At 39.5% G+C, this 22,502-nt stretch overlaps 1 protein-coding gene across 1 annotated transcript; it reads left to right on the top strand.

Moving 5' to 3' along the window:
* The first annotated feature begins 1,948 nt into the window (after positions 1 to 1,948).
* alg6 (ALG6 alpha-1,3-glucosyltransferase) lies at positions 1,949 to 20,960 on the top strand. Its single transcript, XM_028587792.1, has 14 exons — positions 1,949 to 2,105; positions 2,443 to 2,527; positions 2,949 to 3,038; positions 3,290 to 3,378; positions 3,509 to 3,591; positions 4,171 to 4,235; positions 4,789 to 4,974; positions 6,857 to 6,992; positions 12,408 to 12,493; positions 13,698 to 13,782; positions 14,111 to 14,181; positions 15,441 to 15,509; positions 17,486 to 17,678; positions 19,664 to 20,960. Exons 1-14 carry the CDS (start codon positions 2,024 to 2,026, stop codon positions 19,859 to 19,861), a joined length of 1,518 nt encoding a protein of 505 aa, XP_028443593.1. The 5' UTR covers positions 1,949 to 2,023; the 3' UTR covers positions 19,862 to 20,960.
* The last annotated feature ends 1,542 nt before the right edge of the window (positions 20,961 to 22,502 follow it).

Raw genomic sequence — 22,502 nt, 5'->3', positions numbered from 1 at the left:
CCAGGGAAGGAGTTAATGTGTTACATTTGACCTTTGATTCAGAGAGGTTAAGGTTAAGTGTCAATAAAAAAAGACTTTTGACACCAAACGTAACTGGACTAGGCAGTAATTTGGGATTTCAAACCCTCAGACAGAGCTGAAATACCCGTAAATGCATATTATAAATACTGCAGGATATTCCAAACAATTCACTCGTCATACAATTAACATTTTGAATTATGGATATTCATTTGCATTTATATGTTAACATGTCACAAAAAAAAGCAGAAAAGCTGAAGTCTGACTTACTTTAGCGGACTTGACTGTTTATATGATGACAACAATGGCATTGGCAAGCAAGGGCCAGGCCTCCATCATAACTAGGCCATCTTCCACCACAAGCTATAGCCTTCTCCTGGGCGGAGATCACAGACAGTAAATGTAGGTACGGCAGTTACTGAATATTTAAAAAGGCATAGAGATGAAGCAATAAATGACAAAGTAAAGCTGGCGTGGCCAGGCATTAATAACTAATGGGTACCAGTGAGTTATTGGCTGCTGCTGTTGTAATGAAAGTGTCATTGCAAATCAGCAGTTGTCCGGGGTTATTATTATTTATGCATAATTGATGCCGGTACCACAAGGAACATGTCTCAGCCAACAAATCCCAACACCTTGGGAACAAAGACAATGGTGTCAACAAGTAAAGGTCACAGAGGAAAAAATGCCCCTGGGCTGAGATTTACATTGAGAGGGGAGGACAAGGGGAGGCTTGCATTGTACACATCTGTATACAGAAGGTTACAACAAAGTATTACACATGCGACAGCTGCTACTCCACTCGAGTCCACTGCTCAATCCATGTAGTGGATGTTGCTAAGTCATGGTAAGCTGCCATAAAGTTTAAAAACACATGGCATACATGTAGTCAAAGACAAGGATTTAAGTGCAAACATATATTGAGCATTAGTTAAATTATTGCCTTTTTGAGTACATTACATTTAAGCTACTTTGAGTTATCTATTCCATTTGTAGAAGCTTTATTTTCATTAATTAATTTCACTAAATATGTGATGTGCCAGGCAGTATGCACCATAACTGTATTTAGTTGTTCCCAATTTCCAAAAAAAGAAAACTTTTGGATCTTAAGCTAATAGGGAAAATTCAACATTCTTATTTTAGACACCATCTTTGGGATTTAAAAGATATCTCAGATATTTATTTATATTTATAACTTATATTTTCATTTTAGCGATGTCTCAACAATATAGGCCTAGATATAAATGCTGCCCATTGTAGTTATAGTGATTGGTTATTGTTAGACCTATATTTAAATTGACACACAGAAATGAGCCAGCCTTATGACCCTAATATGATATTTGAGGAATTGACTAGCAGTAATTAGAAAATTCACTAATCATTTAATAATTTATACATTTTGTTCCACTGCCTGTATTATTTTATTAGCCTACTTTGTTATTATATTATTGGAAATTATCATTTACTGCTGGATAAAAGACACTTTTTAAAGTTTTACCTCTGAAGTCAACATCTTTTTAAGTTATTAAGATATTATTATACAAATAGACCTTTCATAATGCACAATATCCATCAGTTTGTCATAAATCTCGTCTCAACCGATGTTGCATTCATAGCAGCCGGGAATTTTGAAGAGTTCAAATCAACGTTGTATTAACAAAAAACGATTAAAGTCTAAGGTGATATAATCAGACCTTTAAAGTTACCAAAGGAAAGTTTATCTATTTGCTATAACTACAGTTAAAACTCGTTTGATACAAATATTCTATCCAAGCTATGCTGAGACCTATGTGCTGAGACGGCTCGATAAAAGGAAATGGTAATCTTCTAGGTGTTCCTGAACGCCTCAAGTCTCTCTGTGCCTACGTCACCGTGCAGTGCCCAATTAGAACACGTAACGAAGTCTTGACAGTGACGTATACAGGAAATGTAAACGTATTCCAAAAAGCAGACATATTTTTAGCTTTTATTTCTCCTCTTTAAGCTAATTTTAACGGTCGAAGTCATGCAAACGTGGAGTCTCGTATCAATGTGTGTGTTGCTAGGTATTGTTGTGAGATGGGGCGTTTCGTTAAATTCATATTCAGGTAGGAAGAGCGTGGAGTTAAACGTTAACATGCTACAGTCTTCTTTGCTACATTGCTGCTCGTTTCAGTGTAACGTTAGTTCATTTGATTTTCTCAAAAACTATTAACAGAAAGTTGTTTTACACATATTAGACTGTTGCTGTTAGCGGCTAGCATCCAACTGGCTCATCAAGTCTATTGTGTGTGTGTGTGTGTGTGTGTGTGTGTGTGTGTGTGTGTGTGTGTGTGTGTGTGTGTGTGTGTGTGTGTGTGTGTGTGTGTGTGTGTGGTTAAATGCAGTAATTCATTGATGTAGTTTCCCATTCATTCGACTAACCGCTGAATGATTTTCCTACAGGGGCGGGGAAACCTCCAATGTTTGGCGATTATGAAGCTCAAAGGCACTGGCAAGAAGTAACCTACAACCTCCCTCTCCAGGAATGGTCAGTCTGAAGTTTGTTTCCTCAGTGGAGCAAGTCTGAGAAAAGCCAAGCTCAATCTGGCACCTGAAAAGAGTATGATGAGCTCTTCTGGGCTTTAACAGTGACCGAAAATATTGTAATGATCAACTCAAAACACACTAATGTATATCTTATTGTGAGCAGATTGTTTGAGTCACATACCCCACAATACCGCATGTATGAGATAAAAAGAGGTCCAGAAGATCACCAAAGAAGTGACAAAATTATAGCTAGAACTGCATGTTGTTAAACAAGTGTCATTTATGCACTATAAATCATTAAAGGGGTCAATCCAGATTGTCTACTTTACACCAATGGCTGCACCCCACTTTCATGATTATTTGTCTGACACTTTCACAGTTTCAGAATAAATATACCTGTAACTACATTTGCACTCATCTAGGTACTTTAACACCAGTGAGAATGACTTGAACTACTGGGGTCTTGACTACCCTCCTCTCACTGCTTACCACAGCCTGGTCTGTGCTTACGTGTAAGTATTTTGTTATTATTTAGGGAGAATATATTTTACAGGAAATTTCTGCTTTAGTGTGTAAATGTGTATTGAAGACAAGAGTTGGAGTTTTAGTCAGTTTTATTATGGCATACATTTCTATTCTAGTTACTTTTGTATTCTATTCTATACACCCTTGTGCATAGGTATTACAAAAGCAGGTCCCCTTGCCTGTTTTAAGGATTATAAATACTATGATTTATATACTATAACTATATATATTCCTGCAGAGCCAAAACGATAAACCCTGAATGGGTGGATCTCCACAAATCCAGAGGTTATGAAAGTCCAGCGCACAAGTTATTCATGAGAGCTACAGGTGCAGTAACCACAAGAAAATAAAGTGAAAAGCTTCCTTGATCCATTTATCTACCTCTACCTCAAAATAACAATCATTTACTTACTTACACATTAGATATGATATAATATGGTTCTTTGTTCTGTTTCAGTCCTGGTGGCAGATTTGTTGATATACATCCCTGCTGTGGTTTTATACTGTTTATACCTGACTGATGGGTCCACTAAAAAAAAGGTAAGACACTTGCCCAATATGTCATGACATCTCATAGTTTTTTTCAACTAAAGACCCAAAAAAAAACTTATTAAATCTGATTAAAGCACAGGTCATCCAAACTGGGGAATTATGAAGTCATTGCAATATAATATAACATTACAATTTCCAGGATGTTACTATTTCAGGGGGTATAAATACATATACAGTACAATCAATTAAGAGGGATCTTTTGTAATATTTTTTGACTGTGTCTTAAATGATCAGTTATTACAAGATCAGTAGCTACAACAGACATGTACCGGTTTTGTCTGGCTATCCTATCATGCATTGCCTTTTGTTTAGTGCACGGTGGGACAGGCTCTTTGCACCTTATGACCCTAAGTATGATACGCAATTAATGGAAAGGAATGAATGAATAAATAAAACAGTTTACTTTGTTCTTTCTTTTACACGTCTGCAAATGTTTATCCGGTGTCCACATCTTTTCATGCATGAAATAACCCATAACCTTTGATGCATCATTGTAAACTAATCAACAATGGACTGTTGTTAGATTTTTTTCTTCTAAAAACTAATACATGTTTTTTTTTTCTCCAGGTTTGCACTGTGTTCTGCTTCCTTCTATACCCAGGCCTAATTCTCATTGACTATGGTCATTTCCAGTATCCTTTATGAACAAGTGCATTTCTACAATGTTTTCACAGTGATAACATTATTGTTATTTGCTTTGAGGACTTCCTGTGAAATACTGACCTTTGCAGCCATTGACTTCAAAATCCCAATCCTTATAGTAGTAGAGTAGTATATTAGTATTAAATTAAGTATATTTTCTCATAGCCTTTGTAGCTTTTTGAGTTGCATTGATTAAAATACAGTTTTGTGAGGATTTAAAATATTTTTGAACAATTTAAAAACGGGAATTTCTAGATTTGCACAACTAAATTAGTGTCTTCTGAATGGCAATGTAAAGCTAATGATAACGCAATAATGATAACGCAATAAAAAAATAAGAAAAAAAAGGAGTGGTTGTTATTTAGACACTAACAATGAAAGCGTTGATGTGTAAACTGAACATTTGAACTGAACTGACCCCGGATCAGCTGCTGTTTTCTAAGGTACTTGTCCCATACAGGCACATTGAGCTGCTTATCTCCATTTGTCTTGACCTTATACATGGAGAAACTTTCAGCACAATATTGACCTTAACCGAATCAGGTACAATGGAGTGAGTCTGGGCTTTGCCCTGTGGGGGGTTCTGGCTCTGGGACTGGGCTGGGATGCGTTGGGCTCACTGGCCTTTTGCCTGGCTCTCAACTACAAACAGATGGAGCTTTACCATGCTCTGCCCTTCTTCTTCTACTTGCTGGGGAAGAGTTTCAAACTGGGCCTGATGGGGCGAGGGTGAGTCTGATTGTTTGTGTCTTGGGTTTTCTTTCTTCTGCACTTAACAGTTGTTGTTTTTTGTTTTTTTACATTTTTAAGGAATTTTCATACATACCCACACATGGCTTTATGTTGTTGTTGTAATAGTATTTCACCACAGACAAAACACAGTTGGCGGTGGTAGATCTGTGGCATATATGAATCCATACAAGGCGTAGTAATCCTGGAATGAAAGGAGACAGTCAAACATCCAACTATACTTTATTGCAATTAGTTAAGACCACAACTTATGTCTCCGTAAAGCAACCACTGGTATAGAGGATTATTAAAGTGATGTTTTGGAGTAATTTCACCCTAGGGTGCTTTTCACCACAACCTCGAGCCAAACAACCCTCCAGAAGCTTTTTTCAGCTGGGTCTAACATTGGGAGAGTTAGCGTTATCAGCTGGATAGCTTAGTGCAGGCGCTAATGGATCCACGTTTGTATCTCGTAAATGACCCCACTAATAATGCCTGAAGTGATACCAAACTCCTACAGTAGTACAAATAGGTTATGCACTCATAAAACGATGGATTGGAAAGTTTGTAAGTACAGCAGGAGTTTATTTTAAATAACACTTGCCTGTTGGCTTATACTCTCTGCTGCTACTGCTACCGGCAGTAAAACAAGTGCTTAGGGCCGTCTACAAATTACAACACCGAAAATATTTATTAATTTAATGATTAAATAAGGTAGTGTCTCCAAACTTACCTCAATTATAACTTGTCTCCTGCTAGTTGTACTACAGCACTTGCTTTTAAAAAATAAGTTAAATTAATAACTATTTTTGTTTTATCTCTTTTTGGTGTTGTAATTTGTAGAGCTCCCTAAGCACTCGTCTTACTGCTGGTAGCAGTAGAAGCAGAGAGCAGAAGCCAACAGGCAAGTGTTATTTAAGTAAACTCCTGCTGTACTTACAAACTTTCCAATCCATCGTTTTATGAGTACATAGCCTATTTGTACTACTGTAGAAGTTTGGTATCGTTTTGGGCATTATTAGTGGGGTCATTTACGAGATACACAGTTGGATCCATTAGCGCCTGCACTAAGCTATTCAGCTGATAACGCTAACTCGTCCAATGTTGGACCCAGCTGAAAAAAAGCTTCTGGGGGGTTGTTTGGCTCGAGGTCGTGGTGCAAAGGACCCTAGGGTGAAATTACTCCGAACCATCACTTTAAAAGGGATTATTTTTGTGTAGGTGTAGTCATAATTATTCCAGCTGTGTTTGTTTTGGTTATATTTTTTTGTCACTCTGCATAGAAGTGTCAGCTGAGTGCTCAAAGCAGATACGTAATGTCAGTCTATAAGCGAGCAGTGTCCTCAGGAGAGCCACAGAATGACTGAGGTAATCCGATTGGATGCTGTTACTAGTGTGTCCAGTGTCTGTTTATCTAGTAACAATGTACCAAGGGCATTTAGTAGCAAATGGAGAGCTGGATTAGAAGGGCCGGGGGGGAGATATGTCCAGATGACACTCTCGCCATGCCCAAACTCCTCAGCTATGCTGTGTGTGCAACTTAACCAGCAGCTTCACAGTTACAGCTGACAAGATATGACCTACACTGAAGACTTTCAGCTGATGCATGGCTTTCACTGCATTCCTCAACACAAGGCATCACATGCCAAATTTAGGACTTGCAGACAGTATGTACTAATTGTTTGAGGAATGGCAGTAGAGAAAGACAAATTTAACCTACTCGCTAATGTCAACATTTTTTTTTTTACTTTTTAGAAATTGCGTTTACAAAAAATGTCCAAATTCTGTCAGGAAGTGCCTATTTTTTCATTATTAATGGTATATCTGTACCTCCTGCACTCAGACATGATGCATGTCTCTGTGTGTGACCCTCTTCATGTAGGCTTTTCCTGTTGGTGAGAATTGCTTCAACAGTGTTGGTGACTTTTGCCCTCTGCTGGCTGCCCTTCCTGTCTGACCCCGGTGACGCCATGCAGGTGGTCAGGAGGATCTTTCCCGTGGCTCGTGGCCTGTTTGAGGTACAGTAGAATTTTTCTTGAATGAAAAGTCAGCCTGAAAAAAACACATCTGAAAAGCTCAAACTTGCCTTTGAGACTCATAGTCTTATATAAAAACAAAAAAAACACTTTCTAACAATAGCTACTCACAATCCCAATATGTAATTTAAAGAAACAAGTAGAATAAGATAATATCTCCTGATGGAGCAATACAGCTCAATATATAGGCAAACAAATGATAGACCAGTATAGCCTAGAAATAAGATTATCATACAGGTCACATGCACATCTCTTGTGACAGTTTCCTTTGTCTGACTTGCCCCTGAGGTGGTGCAGATGTTTAACCTCCTCAAGACCCTGGTCTGGTGGTATTCATAAGAATGTGTATCCCAGGGAACTTTCAGAAATGTTATGAATAAATGTGAGTGTAATCATAGTAATTAAATGTCCTGAAATTCCAAATACCATCAATAGCATAAAATAATTGTATACGCTTAAGGGATTTTTGTATGGCTTCCAATGTAGAAAATATGTAATGCCATCTTTTGTTATGTTATGAGCCAACAGAGATGCTATTACTGCATGTGTCCGTTTACCCTAAAGCCTGGTGCTGTGTTGGGTATCAACTATATATGTGTTTGACGTTGGTTTATGGCTGCTCTTAAACGTACAATATGTAACTTTCTGCCGTTAGGGGTCTCTCAACCAAAACAATGGACGGTAAAACTGGACTTTTGATGATGTTGGGAAGTTGCGTGGAATTATGGGAGTTTTTAGTGTTAAACACCTTCGCTGCCGGTTGGAATGCATCAGTTCACGGACGAGTTTACCCATTCAAGTTTATTCACGTTACGTTTAGTAACGTTTATTCATGTTATTGTAATAAAATAGCTGCAGTTTCCCCAACATAATTACGTTTTTCTTGATTAGATTTTTATTTGTAGCTGACCAGTTAGCTAGTGAGCCAGCAAGCTAACCGTAGCCAGCAGCTAAAACACAAAATATTTCACATATCAATATCACCTTTTGGATGGTTTCAACACCGGGGTGGACGGAGTTTGTTGTAACGCTAGCTAGCTGCTACTACTACTAAACGAGGCTGAGAGACGGGTGTGGGTGGGGATTGTTGGGGAAATGTCCGCGACGGCGACCCAGGACGTTTGATGTCTGTTGTGCAGCAGCAGAACATCTCCCAGCTGCCCGGAATTATCTCCCCTTCACTTTTCAGTAATCTTAACTTTTCGTTTTGGTGCTTAACCCACCTTTTGTCGGGTTAATTTAGATAACAGTAAAGACAGCTAAACGCGAAGGGGGGAGATATTCGGCACATAGCTACAACGGTAGCGCTACGGAGATGTAGCTATAGCTACCGCTATGGATGTTGCCACTGTTGTGACTCGGTGCTGGGTCTGATATAGTCTGTTTCCCGACGTTTAATTAAACTGACGTTAGCGTCGTAATCACCAGGCACTGGAGATAAGTTCTGGCCGGGGGTTGCTGTAATGAAAGTAGCTGGCTGATAGCTGACTTGGGGCTAACGGTAACTAGCTAGCTATATGTCCCGGGGGCGATATTACAAATCCCACTATGGCCACGCCAAGACCCGCCCTTCAATAGCGTTCACACACTACTATTGGCCAGGCGATGTACAGGTCCTATTCCCTGACCAATCCCCTAACCAGTCGAGGTGAAATGCCTAACCACAACCAATCGAGCTGCTTCGTAGGGCGGGTCTTGGCGTGGCCATAGTGGGATTCGTAATTTTGCGTCCCGGGGCTGTTGTCAGCTGTCATCCCGACTGAGTCTCTCTGCGCCGTGGGAGTGAGGCAGACAGACCGGGGTGTGCTACTTTGGCTAAATTAGCATTAAATTAATCGTCTATCTATACAGCTAACGTTACTAGTGAAGTTATTCGTGGGTTAGCTCAGTCCTGTTAGCTGTGGTCGAAACAGTCATATAAAAATAACTTTATTAGCGTGTTGAACGATGTTGTAACCTCATAATGTTACCCACAAAGCTTATAACGTCAAGCCGGTATCAATATTGAACTTTCAAAATAGATAAGGTCTCTGTTGTATTACTGTGATAAAAAGTGGGATGTAATTAATCACAAAATGATGCTGTATGGCAAAAAAAAAAAGCAGTATTACGGTTACAAGTATTTTTTTTCTGTGATATTGTATGATTTACAATTACTCCTGAACGTATCATCTTGGTGCCAGTGTTCTGACGGAAGTTAGAGTAACTGGAGGGTGAAAGGTTATATGACGCCACTGACGGGCGACTAAAAGAAACGTGCCGTGTCTGAAAATAAAATAACAGATTTCTATGGGTTTGACATTTGGTGGAAACATTTGGGATAGTGTAAGAACACAACTCATAAAAATATATAACATAGGTATGGTCATTTTTAGACATTTTAAAGCAGAAATGTTACATATTGTACCTTTAAGGCATAAAAGACATGTGTTAACTAAATGTAATGCTCAGAAGTCATTATTTTTACTCCTCCATCAAATTTAGGGTCAAAAAAGGGGGGAGGGTCATGTGTTTTCTCTTTGCTGATTTTCCTGGAGAGCAGATGAGGGACTCATTTTTTCTTACCACCAGATACACTTATTCTTTGGTTTCAAAAACAGTATTTTTCAGCTCTTTTGTTCATAAATGGGTGTTTCTTTTCACCATTTTGGTATATTTTCCATAAATATTATTTTGATATATTGGATTTGGATCTTGCAATTTTGTAATCTTTATTTTTCTCAATTTGTTGAAATTTCTGTTGAAACAGGATGTTGTTTTGAGACAAAACACAGCAAGGGACCATTCTAAATTGTTATCCAGTTAAAGAGAGAGAGGCTGTTTGATATTACAGGATTTCGTGGTGATGGCTGAGAAGTTTTGTTTGTACGGTTTCCTAGGAAGTGACATTTCTCTCAGAAGTTAAAGCCCTTATTTTATTATAACAACTTTACAGCACAAGGCTGTGACCAGGGCTTTACAACTCAAATACAACCTGTGTGGCACTCCTCATGACCTACACACTGTTCCATACTCTCAGTATGGTGAGCACCCCTCCACCCTGCACTGCTTAGCTGGTGGGAAATGGATACCCTGCAGGATCAAAGAAAACAGTGGAATAAAATGGTGAAAGGTCAGGAGATCAGTTTCACTCTATCTCTGGGAGGTGTTGGGGTTCGAGACGTACAGTTGGAGGATATAGATAAATCTAACTAATTTATGGCCTGGGTGTTTTCAGCACTTCATAGCAGAGCCATGTTCTAGCCATATGGACTGATGAGTGGGGCAAACGCTACATTGAAAGGCATATCAGAGCACATACGACAACTGTTGCCTGCTACTGACTCTGTCTTTGGAAAGCATACAAGTATGATGGACTGTTTTATAGCACTCACACACACATTTGTAAGTTGTGGTCAATCATTTGTTGCCTCTGAGGAAAGGAGGCACAGGAATATTATATTAATTAAAAAAGAAAGTGATAGCGAACAGTGAGAAGAACTCCAGTTGGCAGTGTTGAGAGCTGTAATGGAAGGGGCAGAGGTAAAGTAACTGTGTGTGTCTGTGCTTGCATGTGTGAGTGACAGCTCAGAGGCCAAGGTTTGCAGCTCTCATTTCTGAAACCCACGCATCCCTCTCGTCCCCGTCCCCGAGGTGGCACCCACCACAAGGTGTCACGGATGTGAGAAGTAATTAAAAATTCTACCAGGGGAGCAGGTGGCAGCATTCACTGTGGCAGTATTTGTTCAACAAAATGATGCAAACATAATACACAGGGTGTGAGAGACACTATACTCCCCTGTGACGACAGCATGAGAGGCTGCCCGGTCAAGTCGTCCTGAACTAATTGTGAAACTGTGCACGTAAGCAGAAGCTTTGGACAAGGGGACAGGGGTGAGAAAGGGTGCTGACTGGTGGTCGTGGCAGCTTCTGGGCGGGAGCAGTTGTAAGTTTACCCACCGAGCTGCATTCTGGCGTCTCACATTGCTGCCTGCTCACAAAAATGGCACCAAATGCTTCTCCCTGTGAAATTCCATGCTAGCTTATAGGTGAAGGAGCCGCACTGCCTTCGCCCCCCTTACATTTGCCGATGGGACCCCCCCTCTTTTTCATGTGTTGCCTTCAGGAACATTCCCGTAGCGGTTATTTGGAGCGGGGAGGCAAAGAGGAAAGAGAGAGGGAAGCTGACGAGACAACACAACACTGGAGGGCCCGGTGCTGCTGACTAGACTGCCATTAAGATCCACACAGCTGTGCCGTGAGCAGCTGTAGCACAGAGCAGAGAGAGGAGGCCAGAAATAGTTTTTCTAGACAGAGCCATACACTGAAACCATTCACAGTGGAATCAAAAAGCTGGTCTAGGCACGTTGTCTCTGTGACGTCCGATATCATAGTGCACAGTGGGCTTCAATAGTATCTAATCCCTGCACAACTGCTTAAGCACTTAAATCAGCTGAATCTCACAGCAACGCCCCCCTCATCTCTTATCAACTGCGTACTTTTAGGCTGGTATTAAGGCTGTTCCATATCTTCCATATTATTCAGATCAGATTTTAAAGGTTATTTGCAAAAAACATGTAAAAATTATACATTCCAACATGAGGGGGGATTACATGTCCCTGAATTACCTTGTACGAGTTAAATGGATTGATTGAGAGAAAAAGTTGTGGTGTTTTCTTTAGAGCTGAAATGATTGATGAATGTTGAAAGACAGAAAATTATTCTGCAGCTATTTTGATAATTGATTAATGGTGTAAGTCACTTTAGTCAACAATGGCAAATTCAGCTTCATTTTCTGCTTTTTGTTGTTTTACACAATTGTTTATGTAGGTTTTGGACTGTTGCTCAGACAAAACAAGTAATTTAAAGATGTCACTGTGGGCTCTGGGAAATTGTGATTTTTTTTTTTTTTTTTTTTTTTTTTTCTTCACTATTTTCTGACATTTTAAAAGAAAATAATTGGCAGATTATTTGATTAAAACTATTATTTGATATTGCTTAAAACCTAATAAATTAAATTATACAGAGAATTGTTAAACATATTGATAGTATGTAATTTTCAGCAGTGCTCTGTGGTTGGTCTGTATCTGCTGATTATGCAGAAACTACTCTGGTTTGACACCTGACCTCGTGTCCCCAAGTTTACAAATAAGTCCCATGCTTTTTCTGACAAGGGAGCTAATTTATGACGGAGGTTTAAGTATAAATGTCCCTCTAGAATGTTCCAGGGGAATTTTTATTGCACTTTCAGTGGGGAAATTATTACTTTCAGCAATGGCACCTAATTGCGTTCTCTTCAAAATTGAATTCTGAATATATTCATTTTTGTACACAGGCATCAAGGCATATGTTGAATTTAAAAATGTTTTTGTGTGTGTGTGTGTGTGTGTGTGTGTGTGTGTGTGTGTGTGCGCGCAGGATAAGGTGGCCAACACATGGTGCAGCTTGAACATCCTGATAAAGATCAGATCCATTCTGTCCATTGACTCTCAGATCTACATCAGGTAATCCCTGTGTGGATGAGAGACAAATTAATAGCGCTATCAGGGGAGACAATGTAGTAAACACTGAGCACTCATGGTTATTTAACTTGAGTTTCTCTGTCCACTACCACACGGAGCATCCCGGGAAGTTATTTTGACTAAAAGCTGAGAACCCGATCACAATGAGAAAACAGTTGTGTCATGGTGGAGCCTGCTTAAATAACCCAGCACGCTAAATTTAGGAGTCGTATGTTCGCAGCATGGACACGTTTCTGCCAGACTGCTAAGTCCGGGGATCAAGTTGGACTTCTTTGACTGTAGTTGACTTTCAAACAAATGAAAAACAATCTTGTCTTTTTGGCACAGGGAGTGGATTGCTAAATGCTCTGGTGTGGGTATACTGTGTACATAGAATGAATCAGCTGTGAAAAGTGATACATGTCCTTCCGGGCTGCAAAACCCTGCCCTACACATAACACACTTGCGGCCATACACACTAAATACCCACTTACTGGTCCTTTACTGCTATCCACCTACCACTGCCAGTATCTCTATCTATCTACTACTAAGATTATCTCTATCTACCATTATGATTATTTCTATATATCTATCTGTGTCATAGTACAAACACATTGTTGCCCTCATGCCTTGAACTAACTTGCTGCCCGACCTCTCAGCACATTCACACTGACACATAGTCACTCTCGTCCGGTGCCTCCACCCCCAGCAGGTGACAATTGAAGGGTTAAACTAATGCCTGCTAACCCGAAGAGGGGCCAGTATTTGGTCATTTACCACAGAGCAGAGGTCTTAGTTAAAAAAAACAGCCAGATGAATCCACAGTTAGATTTGGAATTGACATAGTGATTGTTTGCCTTTGACATCAAAATCAGGTCATCTAGTGCCACGGACTGAAAACGAATGTAGTTTTATCTTTTATTCTGGCATCACAAATAGTTGAGTGCTTTTCAGTTCTGTGGTCATTATCAGTTTTCACATGGAGCCACATCAACACAACAGAAAGGTGTACAGTATGTGTAAGCCTGGAATTATGTGCAAATGCAATTATTCATATTGACTCCAAATTGATTTTATACTCTACATGTCTACTACTGTATAATTATTTTTTCCTGCTGCAGTAACTTCATCTCTCACTGAGGATTTGTGTGCAGTTAAGTGTGCCGATGTGAGATAATCTGAATTGCTCATTTGTATTTTTTTTCAGTTTTGCCTGCACTCTCCTGGCAGTCCTACCTTCCTGCGTCAGACTTCTGATGAAGCCCACCTTCTGGCAGTTTAAACTGGCCTTGGTGAGAGGCATCCAACTAATGTCAAAACAATAGCAAGTCAAATTTACGGGCCCTCCCCGTACAGAGAGACCAGGCCTGTTCTTTTAACCAATCACAGAGGCTCAAGTATCAGTGATGTAATCATTTTAATTTGTTTGAAAATATTCTGCATTTCACTGTCTCGTCTAAAAATGGTATAAAAATAATTACAATGTGAACATTATTGATGCCTCCGTTCATACATTAGATTTTACCTTCACTGCCTTTACCAAAAAGTATGCCATCCTGTATTATTGTTCAATAACAGTAGTTGTTTTACTAATAATCTCAATGTCAATTTTACTTTTAGGTCAATTCATCTCTGGCATTTTTCCTCTTCTCCTATCAAGTCCACGAGAAGTCTATCCTCTTGGCTGCCTTGTAAGTACAGAGGTAATATTTCACTACACGTGACAGCAGCTGCGATGGCAACAAACATTAACAGTACTTTTTCTATCTTGTAGTGATACCTCAAATATTCATGAGTATAGATTTAATTTCTGCTCACAAAGGAGCCATTCGCCCGTTCCCCCACTTCAGATCTCAGTTTATGTCTTGCAGATTGTTAATGACTTGAAGACGTGCACACTCTGTAAAAGTGACATCATCCTCCCGCTGTGCTTCTACAGTTGCAGAGGAAAAATCAGTGCAGACCTGCTAACTGAGGGCTTATTCATCTCTCTGCGACACAGACACAAAAGCAGCCCTCCCAGCTTCCATTGTCATGATATTAGAAAATGCAGTACTTGCACAAGTGAGCATAAAACGTGCATGTGTGTGATTCATTACCATTTACCTCCATATGTGTAAAGCTGTGCAGGTACAGAGGGAAATCTGGCATAGATTTGACGAGAGCAAGGGATTTGGTTTCTGGATCTGGGCTCATCTATTAATCTAGATTAGGCTAGATTGTTGCTTTATTAACTATTGAGTTATATCTCCCACCTGTCCCCCTGAATCAATCAGTAATGCACGTCCAGGGATTAGGAAAGAATGGCAGGCGGCAGCTCGGGGCGTTGTTTGCGCACAATCAATTATTGGGCTGTAACAGGATCGCCAAAGAGCACTGGCTGTAATTATGGTGTCAGGGACCGGTGGAAAGTGCCCCCCCTCGGAGCACAGTGTACAGCTAGCACTGGCTAGCAATGACGCAGGCAACCAGGCTCAACTAACAACAGGCCTACGCTACACAGAAACGCACATATGTGCCATGAAGTCATACATTTTACTTCTGGGCAAAACATTTTCACCTCTTTAATGTTGTGTGTGTGTATATATATATATATATATATATATATATATATATATATATATATATATATATATATATATATATATATATATATATATATATATATATATATATATATATTTATATATGCCAGGGCAGTTACAGTAAAAGAGTATATATGGATGTAAAGTAAAGTGGCACAACAAACACTTGACTGACTTGTGACGGACTGTCAATAATCGATTCATGTGGATGTCGTGTCGGTTGCTTTAATATTGTACACGCATGATATAAGTTCCCGTCCAGCTGCGACCTAACATGGCCTCACTTCCTTCCCTTACTGTAAAATGATATTTAATGGTGCTTACTGTAGAGTATGTTTAACTGTGAGAATGTCCAACTTTTCTAGGCCTGTCTGCCTCTTGCTGAATGATCTCCCCTTGATGGTTATCTGGTTCCTGCAGGCCTCTACTTTCAGGTGAGACTGTGTGAAAGAAAGTCCACTGTCACAGCACAACACACTGTCTACAACACAGGTAGTAGATGTAAGAGAGCTGGGACTTGATTGTTTATATAAAATCATTCTCAGTCTCTTTTTTTTTTTTTTTTTTTTTTTTTAAAGGTTATTTTTTGGGGCTTTTTAGTTAATTAGATGAGCTAGACAGGAAAGGGGGGAAAGAGAGAGAAGGGATGACACGCAGCAAAAAGAGCCGCAGGTTGGATTTGAACCCAGGCCGCTGACAAGTACTCAGCCCACATGGGGCCAGAGGTCGTCCCCTCATTCTGAGTCTTAAGCGATTCTTAAAAAAGGAAGATGTGTTCGGAGTTTTGCCGACCGGATACAGCAAAAGTTTAATCTATCAACTAGCGTGCAGAGGGAATTTGAAAAAAAAAACGTTTATCCCGCCCCTCCGATTGAGCTCCGTCAATGGTGAGTTCCCAGACCCAACATCTTGATGTGGGTCTGGCTTGTCAGGCTAAGTTCTTGTGTCCCCAGTGGTCAAAAGTTACTCAGTCATACATTATGAAAACAAATGGACCTATGGGATGTCCTGGTAGCTAAGTTGGCACGTACCACATAACTGCAATGTCCAGGGTTTGAATCTGTTTATTTCTCACCACAGTCAACAATCAAATGAAAAACGCCATAGAAATAATCCTAAGAAGCTAAATGGATCTATGATGTGGGTTGAGCTGAGGACCATGAATGGAAAAGACAAGTAGTGCTGCATATGCTCTGTCTAACTTTCACCAGCTGTTGTTAAATTCTTCCGGCAGCACTAATTGTTGTGCGTGTGGTTTAGTATAAGGATATCTGGGGATTACACGGCATAGTCTGCATGCCTGCTGTCTAAGTGTGCGCTGTGTGGGGACAGGAGGTCATTCTGTAGCTGCCTCACAGTACAGTCTGACTTGGACTTTCACATTATCTGCATCCACTACAGCCTCCATTTAAAGAAATACATCTTTTGTTAGCATAATTGGCTGAATGGATGCTCAACCATAGCAATTTTAAGGAGGACAGAATGCAGCCAGTCTGCTTAAATTGACAAAGTATGTATTTCTAAATTGTTAAACGTTTATCTGCTGAATGGAGTTTTTTTGTCAGAGTAAAATCAGAATGAGTGGTTTGTTGTGAGTGGATGGGTTTTTACAAGCCGGGGTGATGTGCGATTTACTATGAGTCAACTGTTGTTGTTGTCCATGCCCCTCTGCTAAACTAAGATAAGCTTGGCATGAATGTCAGAACCATCTCTCCCCAGGGGACAGACTGTTTGTGCAGGCCTGCTGAATAAAAGCTATGTGGTTTACGGTTGCTTTTTTTCTCATCAAACATGATGCTGAACTTAATGATGTACAACTTGACGTATATAGAAAAATCCATAAAAAAAACATCATGCTATGTATATTTACACGTTACCTTGTGGAAGTGTGTATCAAAGTAGAGCTTTGTAGAGTATATCAAAGTAGAGTAAATCGATATCGTGATATGAGACTAGATATCGTCTAGATTTTGGATATCGTAATATCGTAATATGGCATAAGTGTTGTCTTTTCCTGTTTTTAAAGGCTGCATTACAGTAAAGTTGTCCTCTTCTGAACTTACCAGACAGTTGTAACTGTTCCACTATTTGCCTTTACCCACCTAGTCATTATATCCACATTACTGATGATTATTTATCAAAAATCTCTGTGTAAATATTTTGTGAAAGCACCAATAGTCAACACTACAATATCGTTGAGGTATCGATATCGAGGTATTTGGTCAAAAATATCGTGATATTTGATTTTCTCCATATCACCCAGCCCTATGTCAAAGCTCCAGCTGCACCTATCTTGCTTACTCTGTTTATACATTGCTCTGTTTGGGGTTATTGTACATTACTCCAAACATTGACTAAGCGAAAATGTCTAAAACCATAAATGCACTATTGTTCCTGTCCCTCTGTGCAGCATGCTGCCTCTGTTTCTGAAGGATGGCCTGCTGGTGCCCTATGCTGTGACCTCGCTGGCCTTCCTCTTCTTCAGCATCTATCTCCTGTCTGCACTGGAGCACTGTTCAGAGGAGGAGCTGAGACTGGGAGTCTACCACAGGCTGTTGTTCTGCCTACCCAAACTGGACCTGGCCTGGATTGTAAAATGGAAGGTCAGTGTGGTCTAAGCCGTGAATTAGTAACACTGCATGAGCACTGACATAAAGAGACATACAGTATGTTGCACAACTGGTACCTGTGACTAACCGGAGAAGAAACACAATTTACACAAAAGACTTGTGTCCCCAGTCATGCTGAAGTCAAAACAATTATTGTCCTTTTGGGCGGGGGGGCAAAGAATACAGTAACTAAGTGCAAATGTGATTCCATGGTTTATATCCGGTAAATGTTGTAGGTCAAGCTGCAGATGTCTGCATTCCCAGAGATCTGAACAGGAGGCAGTAACCTCTATCATCGTAGTTGTGGCTCTAATTGGCTGCCAATAAAATAAAGGTCATGCAGATTGCTTAATACCTATTAACACAGGTAGCAAAGACAGTATTGTATGTCTTCATCTTTTGCAGGTTTCGCACATAGGACTAATGTAAATCCACTATGTGTAGAATATCTATTTTATTATAGCATCTTTAAAATTATTCTAATGCCATGAGTTATGTTTGTAGACAATCCCAGTATAAATTTGTGTTATCTATGTGGGCTTAGCCCATTTATCTCATTGTTAGCAGTATAGTTGGCAGGAGTTTCTCTCTATACCACAGTGTCTTTTTGGCATTACCACTAGGAGTCGCCAAAATCACAAATGTTCTAATCCTACACCCAGGGGCTTTGAGCTTAAGGCATGGTTTCTTTTAGCTTCTGACAAGGCTCATCGTACAAAGTAGAGATATTGCTGGTTGATTAAGTTAATAGTTAATGTCTGCCCTTGTATATGGGTGGAAGAGGATGCACAGCTGATGCATTTGTAACAGCAAAGGGTGCTGATTTCAGAATCAGAAAGAGGCACTAGACCTAAATTGCAACCGTGTGAGAAGATATACCCAACTGTATAAATAAAGATCATGTCCCGTTGTAAGTTGTGTAAGCTGTCCGGGGATGAAAGCCGCTGCCAGCCAAAGAATTATTTATCACTTATTTAAGTTTCCACAGCGTCTGAAGTGGCTGCAACCGGCTGCCCCTTAGCGACATGGGCTCCGGTAGGGTGTCAGAGATTACGAGAAGGTGTCTTTTTATAGCGTGTGTCATTAACACAGGTTTGCCTAGATATATTTATTTACACAAGCAGCATAAATAGCGATCCCCGATGATGGCGATAAGGTTTCATAGGTTTGGGGTGGGGTGGCGGGGCGGGTGTGGGCATGAGGTGTTTCCTCCATCTTGCTCCCTGACCTATATCTGGCTCATAAAGCCCAAATAGACACGCAAATGATCTCACTCTGTTCTGTTTGCAACTCTGTAACCAGACCAAAAGTAGTTTTTTTGTAGGCGTTAATTCAAATCAGCTATTCTGCAGCGTGATACTGCAAGCCTCCATCTTTTCTTTATAGCCCCTCTCAAATTACCAATTTGATGTAAGACATCCAGTGATAAATATGCAGTGTGATTTGAGTGTCAGTGTGATTTCAAATTAAATCATTCATTAGTTTGATATTATAGTTAAACTTAAAATTAAGAGAAAACCTAACCGTTTGTTCTTGGCCTGAGGTGCCCGGTCCTTTCATTGTATTTACGAGGAACAGTTTCTGGTTCGGAATATCAATTCAGTCATCACGAAAAAAAAGCAGTTTGCCAAAGAGTTGTCTACACTGAAGGGGTGTTTCATGGAGTTTGTTCAGTTGTCATGGAGATGGCATGCTTAAGAGACGGAGGTTTCGATATATATACTGTAGGTCACATAATGACAACCGAACCATCTCCACGAAAACCAAGCTATCTCCATCTCCGATGAAGAAAGTGAGATGCGGTTGAAAGCTTTAATAAAAAAAAAAAAAAAAAAAGAAGTTAGTCAGTTGACCTTAAGTTCTTATTGTCAAGCTAATGTGTATTTTAGCATTTCATTATGAACTCCTCATACTATCTGATATATGTCCCTTTTGTCATTTGAATCGTTTGAGAACCACTCTGTCTGTCTGTGTTCCAGTTCTACATCAGCGTCTCAGCCATGGCTGGTCTGAGTGTCGTGACTGTAGCTCTGGTTCCTCCAACACATCTACCCGACTTGTTTCCTGTGTTGGTGTCTTCTACTGCTTTCCTGCACTTCTTAGGAACATTTATATACTTCAACATTGTCCAGTTCAGCGAGCCACCCAGCAGAAAGAGCCAGAAGAAGAACGACTGAATGGTGCCAAAGACTGTGATTTTTTTTTTTTTTTTTTTTTTAAACCTAATTTTGCTTCAGGGAAGCCAGCGTCGCACCATGGGGCATGTTAACGTGCATGAAGGCTTTCACTCGTGCCATCGTGTCCCCAGTGCAGATAGCACACATGTAGAACTGTAACGACAAGTCGATCGAAAGAGAATTAATTGGCAACTATTTTGATAATCAATTAATCATTTAAGTCAATTTTCAAGCAAAAAAGCCAAACATTTGATGGTTCCAGGTTCTCAAATATGACAATTTTCTGTTTCCTCTTCCTGCATTATAGTAAATTAAGACATTTGATGACATCACCTTGGGCTTTCGGAAATTGTGACAGGCATTTTCAGTTTTCTGAACTTTTATAGACCAAGTGATTAATCGAGAAAATCTGCAGATTAATAGTTAAGGCAAATAATTTTTAGTTGCAGCCCAACATATGCTTATTAAAGAGATATATTGTGGGCTGAAAAATCATTATACTACAAAATGGCAACTCGGAAGATGTGACATCAAGAGAAGAAGAGGAAAATGATATTTCTCCAGTTTGGACCAAATCAATTTCAGAAATCAGTCCTCTCGGTTACTAAAACGGAATCTGAGTTACCAAACCTCTTTTCTTTAATTCTTTTCATTGGCCTTTCTTCAAACTACACCATTGCTGGCTAATTTCACAAGTACATATAGACAGGCAGTGTGCAGCCTAAACATTTGACCTTAGATAACTTTGTGCCTGTATGCTCAAGCTACAGACGGTGGCCACAATAACAGGAACGCCTGTTGTAAAGTTTAGTTATTGTTAAGACCCCGGGGAGAGGTGTTGATTTAATTTTGTGGTCACTTTTAAAGCCATAGCTGTTGGTGTTGCTGTACTTATTGATATTGTAAGGCATTCCTGTTATTTTGTCAACCCTCAGTACCTCCTCTGGGAAATGTGATGAAAACACATACGTAACTGTTAATCATTATTCATGTGAACTTTTAATGTTTTTCTACTGTATATTTTTATCATTCAAAGTTCTTTTGTACAAACTTAGTTTTTGTGAAAATAAATTAAAATGTCTCAATGACCTAAAATGAACATCAGTTTTGTTGCCACATTGTTAAAATGATTTAATTTTGAGCAGCTTCATATAAACTGTCTACATTTACCAAGTAGCCCGCTAAATCACCCCTAACAGTCTGGCAGAGACAGAGCCAATAATTGGACAGAAATTATATCTTTCAAAGCTTTTACTCAACATCATTAAATATTCATTACAAGTCCTAGATACCACAAGGGTCCTGCATGAAAAAACTGTTCATTTAAAACAAAACCAGTGACAGGACAGGCCTTAAAAAGAGATGATGGAAGGTGACATATCTGAACATAATGCTATAAAGTTGAAATACCACAGAAAAAAGGTACAAGCAATTTCTTTCTCCAATCTCTGAGCGAGTTAATGACAGGCATAAAAAAATCCATTACAACTATAAATGTTATCAGGTCAGTGAGGGTGGCCTGTGCATCTGAGGCTCCAGGCCGGTAGCCAGTAATGAGCCACAGGGACAAATAGGAGCCCAAGATCTGAGTTAACTGTTACTACAATGGGACATGAACACAAGGGGCCAATTAGAGGTGGAGTGAAAGATGGTGGTTTGCCCTTTTATTACACATGTTTATATAAAGTCATGCCAATACATTTAGAAAAGATGTGAGAAAATAAAATGTAACTCCCACTTTTAAAATGGGGAAAAATGGGAAATTAAATCAATTTCCATGACAACTGGCAACTCGATTTGCTGAGGAGGATCATAGGATACGATCAAAAGCTGCAGAATTCAACCAGTTTGATAATAGTTTAGGTAAATCATTGAGCAAAAGTAATTTGGTTCATTCTCAAATCTGAGGATTTTCTGCTTCTTTGAGATTTTCTATCATTGTAATGGCAATATCGTTGGGTGGACATATGGCAATTTGAAGACATCATTTTGGAATTTGTACTGGACATTTTTCACTGATATTGTGTAGACTCAAATTAAAAGAATCAAAAGATTAATTGCTAATTGAAATAAGCATTAGTTTTATTAGTGACAACACACTCCCACTCACAGCAGTAATAATTAAGCTACAAAACAACACTTGTTGAAGCAAGCTGCCTTGCCTGGCTTCGTTTGCACCGCTCTACTATAACCGTTTTGAAACAGATATAGGTTTGCACTTGGAAACTCATAAATACATCTCACAATCAACAATTTCAACCTGATAAAGTATCCAGTTCATGTCCTTCGGGTGTTTAAATAAAGTTAACTAGTTGCACACCGGAGAGCGAGCCTTTTTCATTTTTAAGCCACAGTGAAAATAAGGCTCCTGTCCCCACCTCGTCTGTGACTAGTATCCCCAGTTTCTGTGGCTCTAACCCTAAGAGTAGAGACAGGCACAGGAAGTACATACTTTACCCTCATAGATAGAACTTTGTGCTAATGGCAGGTGAAGAAAAGCTCCCTAAGGGTTCTTTAGATTACTAATACACATTATTACTAGAAGTAAGAATTAGGGCTAACAGTTATAGATACCAACCTCTCGTGAAAACGGTATTGGTAAACATTCTTTGTAATGCATCATTGGTGGCAAAGGGGCCAT

This window comes from Perca flavescens, chromosome 9, assembly GCF_004354835.1.
Source record: "Perca flavescens isolate YP-PL-M2 chromosome 9, PFLA_1.0, whole genome shotgun sequence".
In the NCBI taxonomy this organism is placed as follows: Eukaryota; Metazoa; Chordata; class Actinopteri; order Perciformes; family Percidae; genus Perca; species Perca flavescens.
This window is presented reverse-complemented; position numbering and strand designations above follow the sequence as displayed.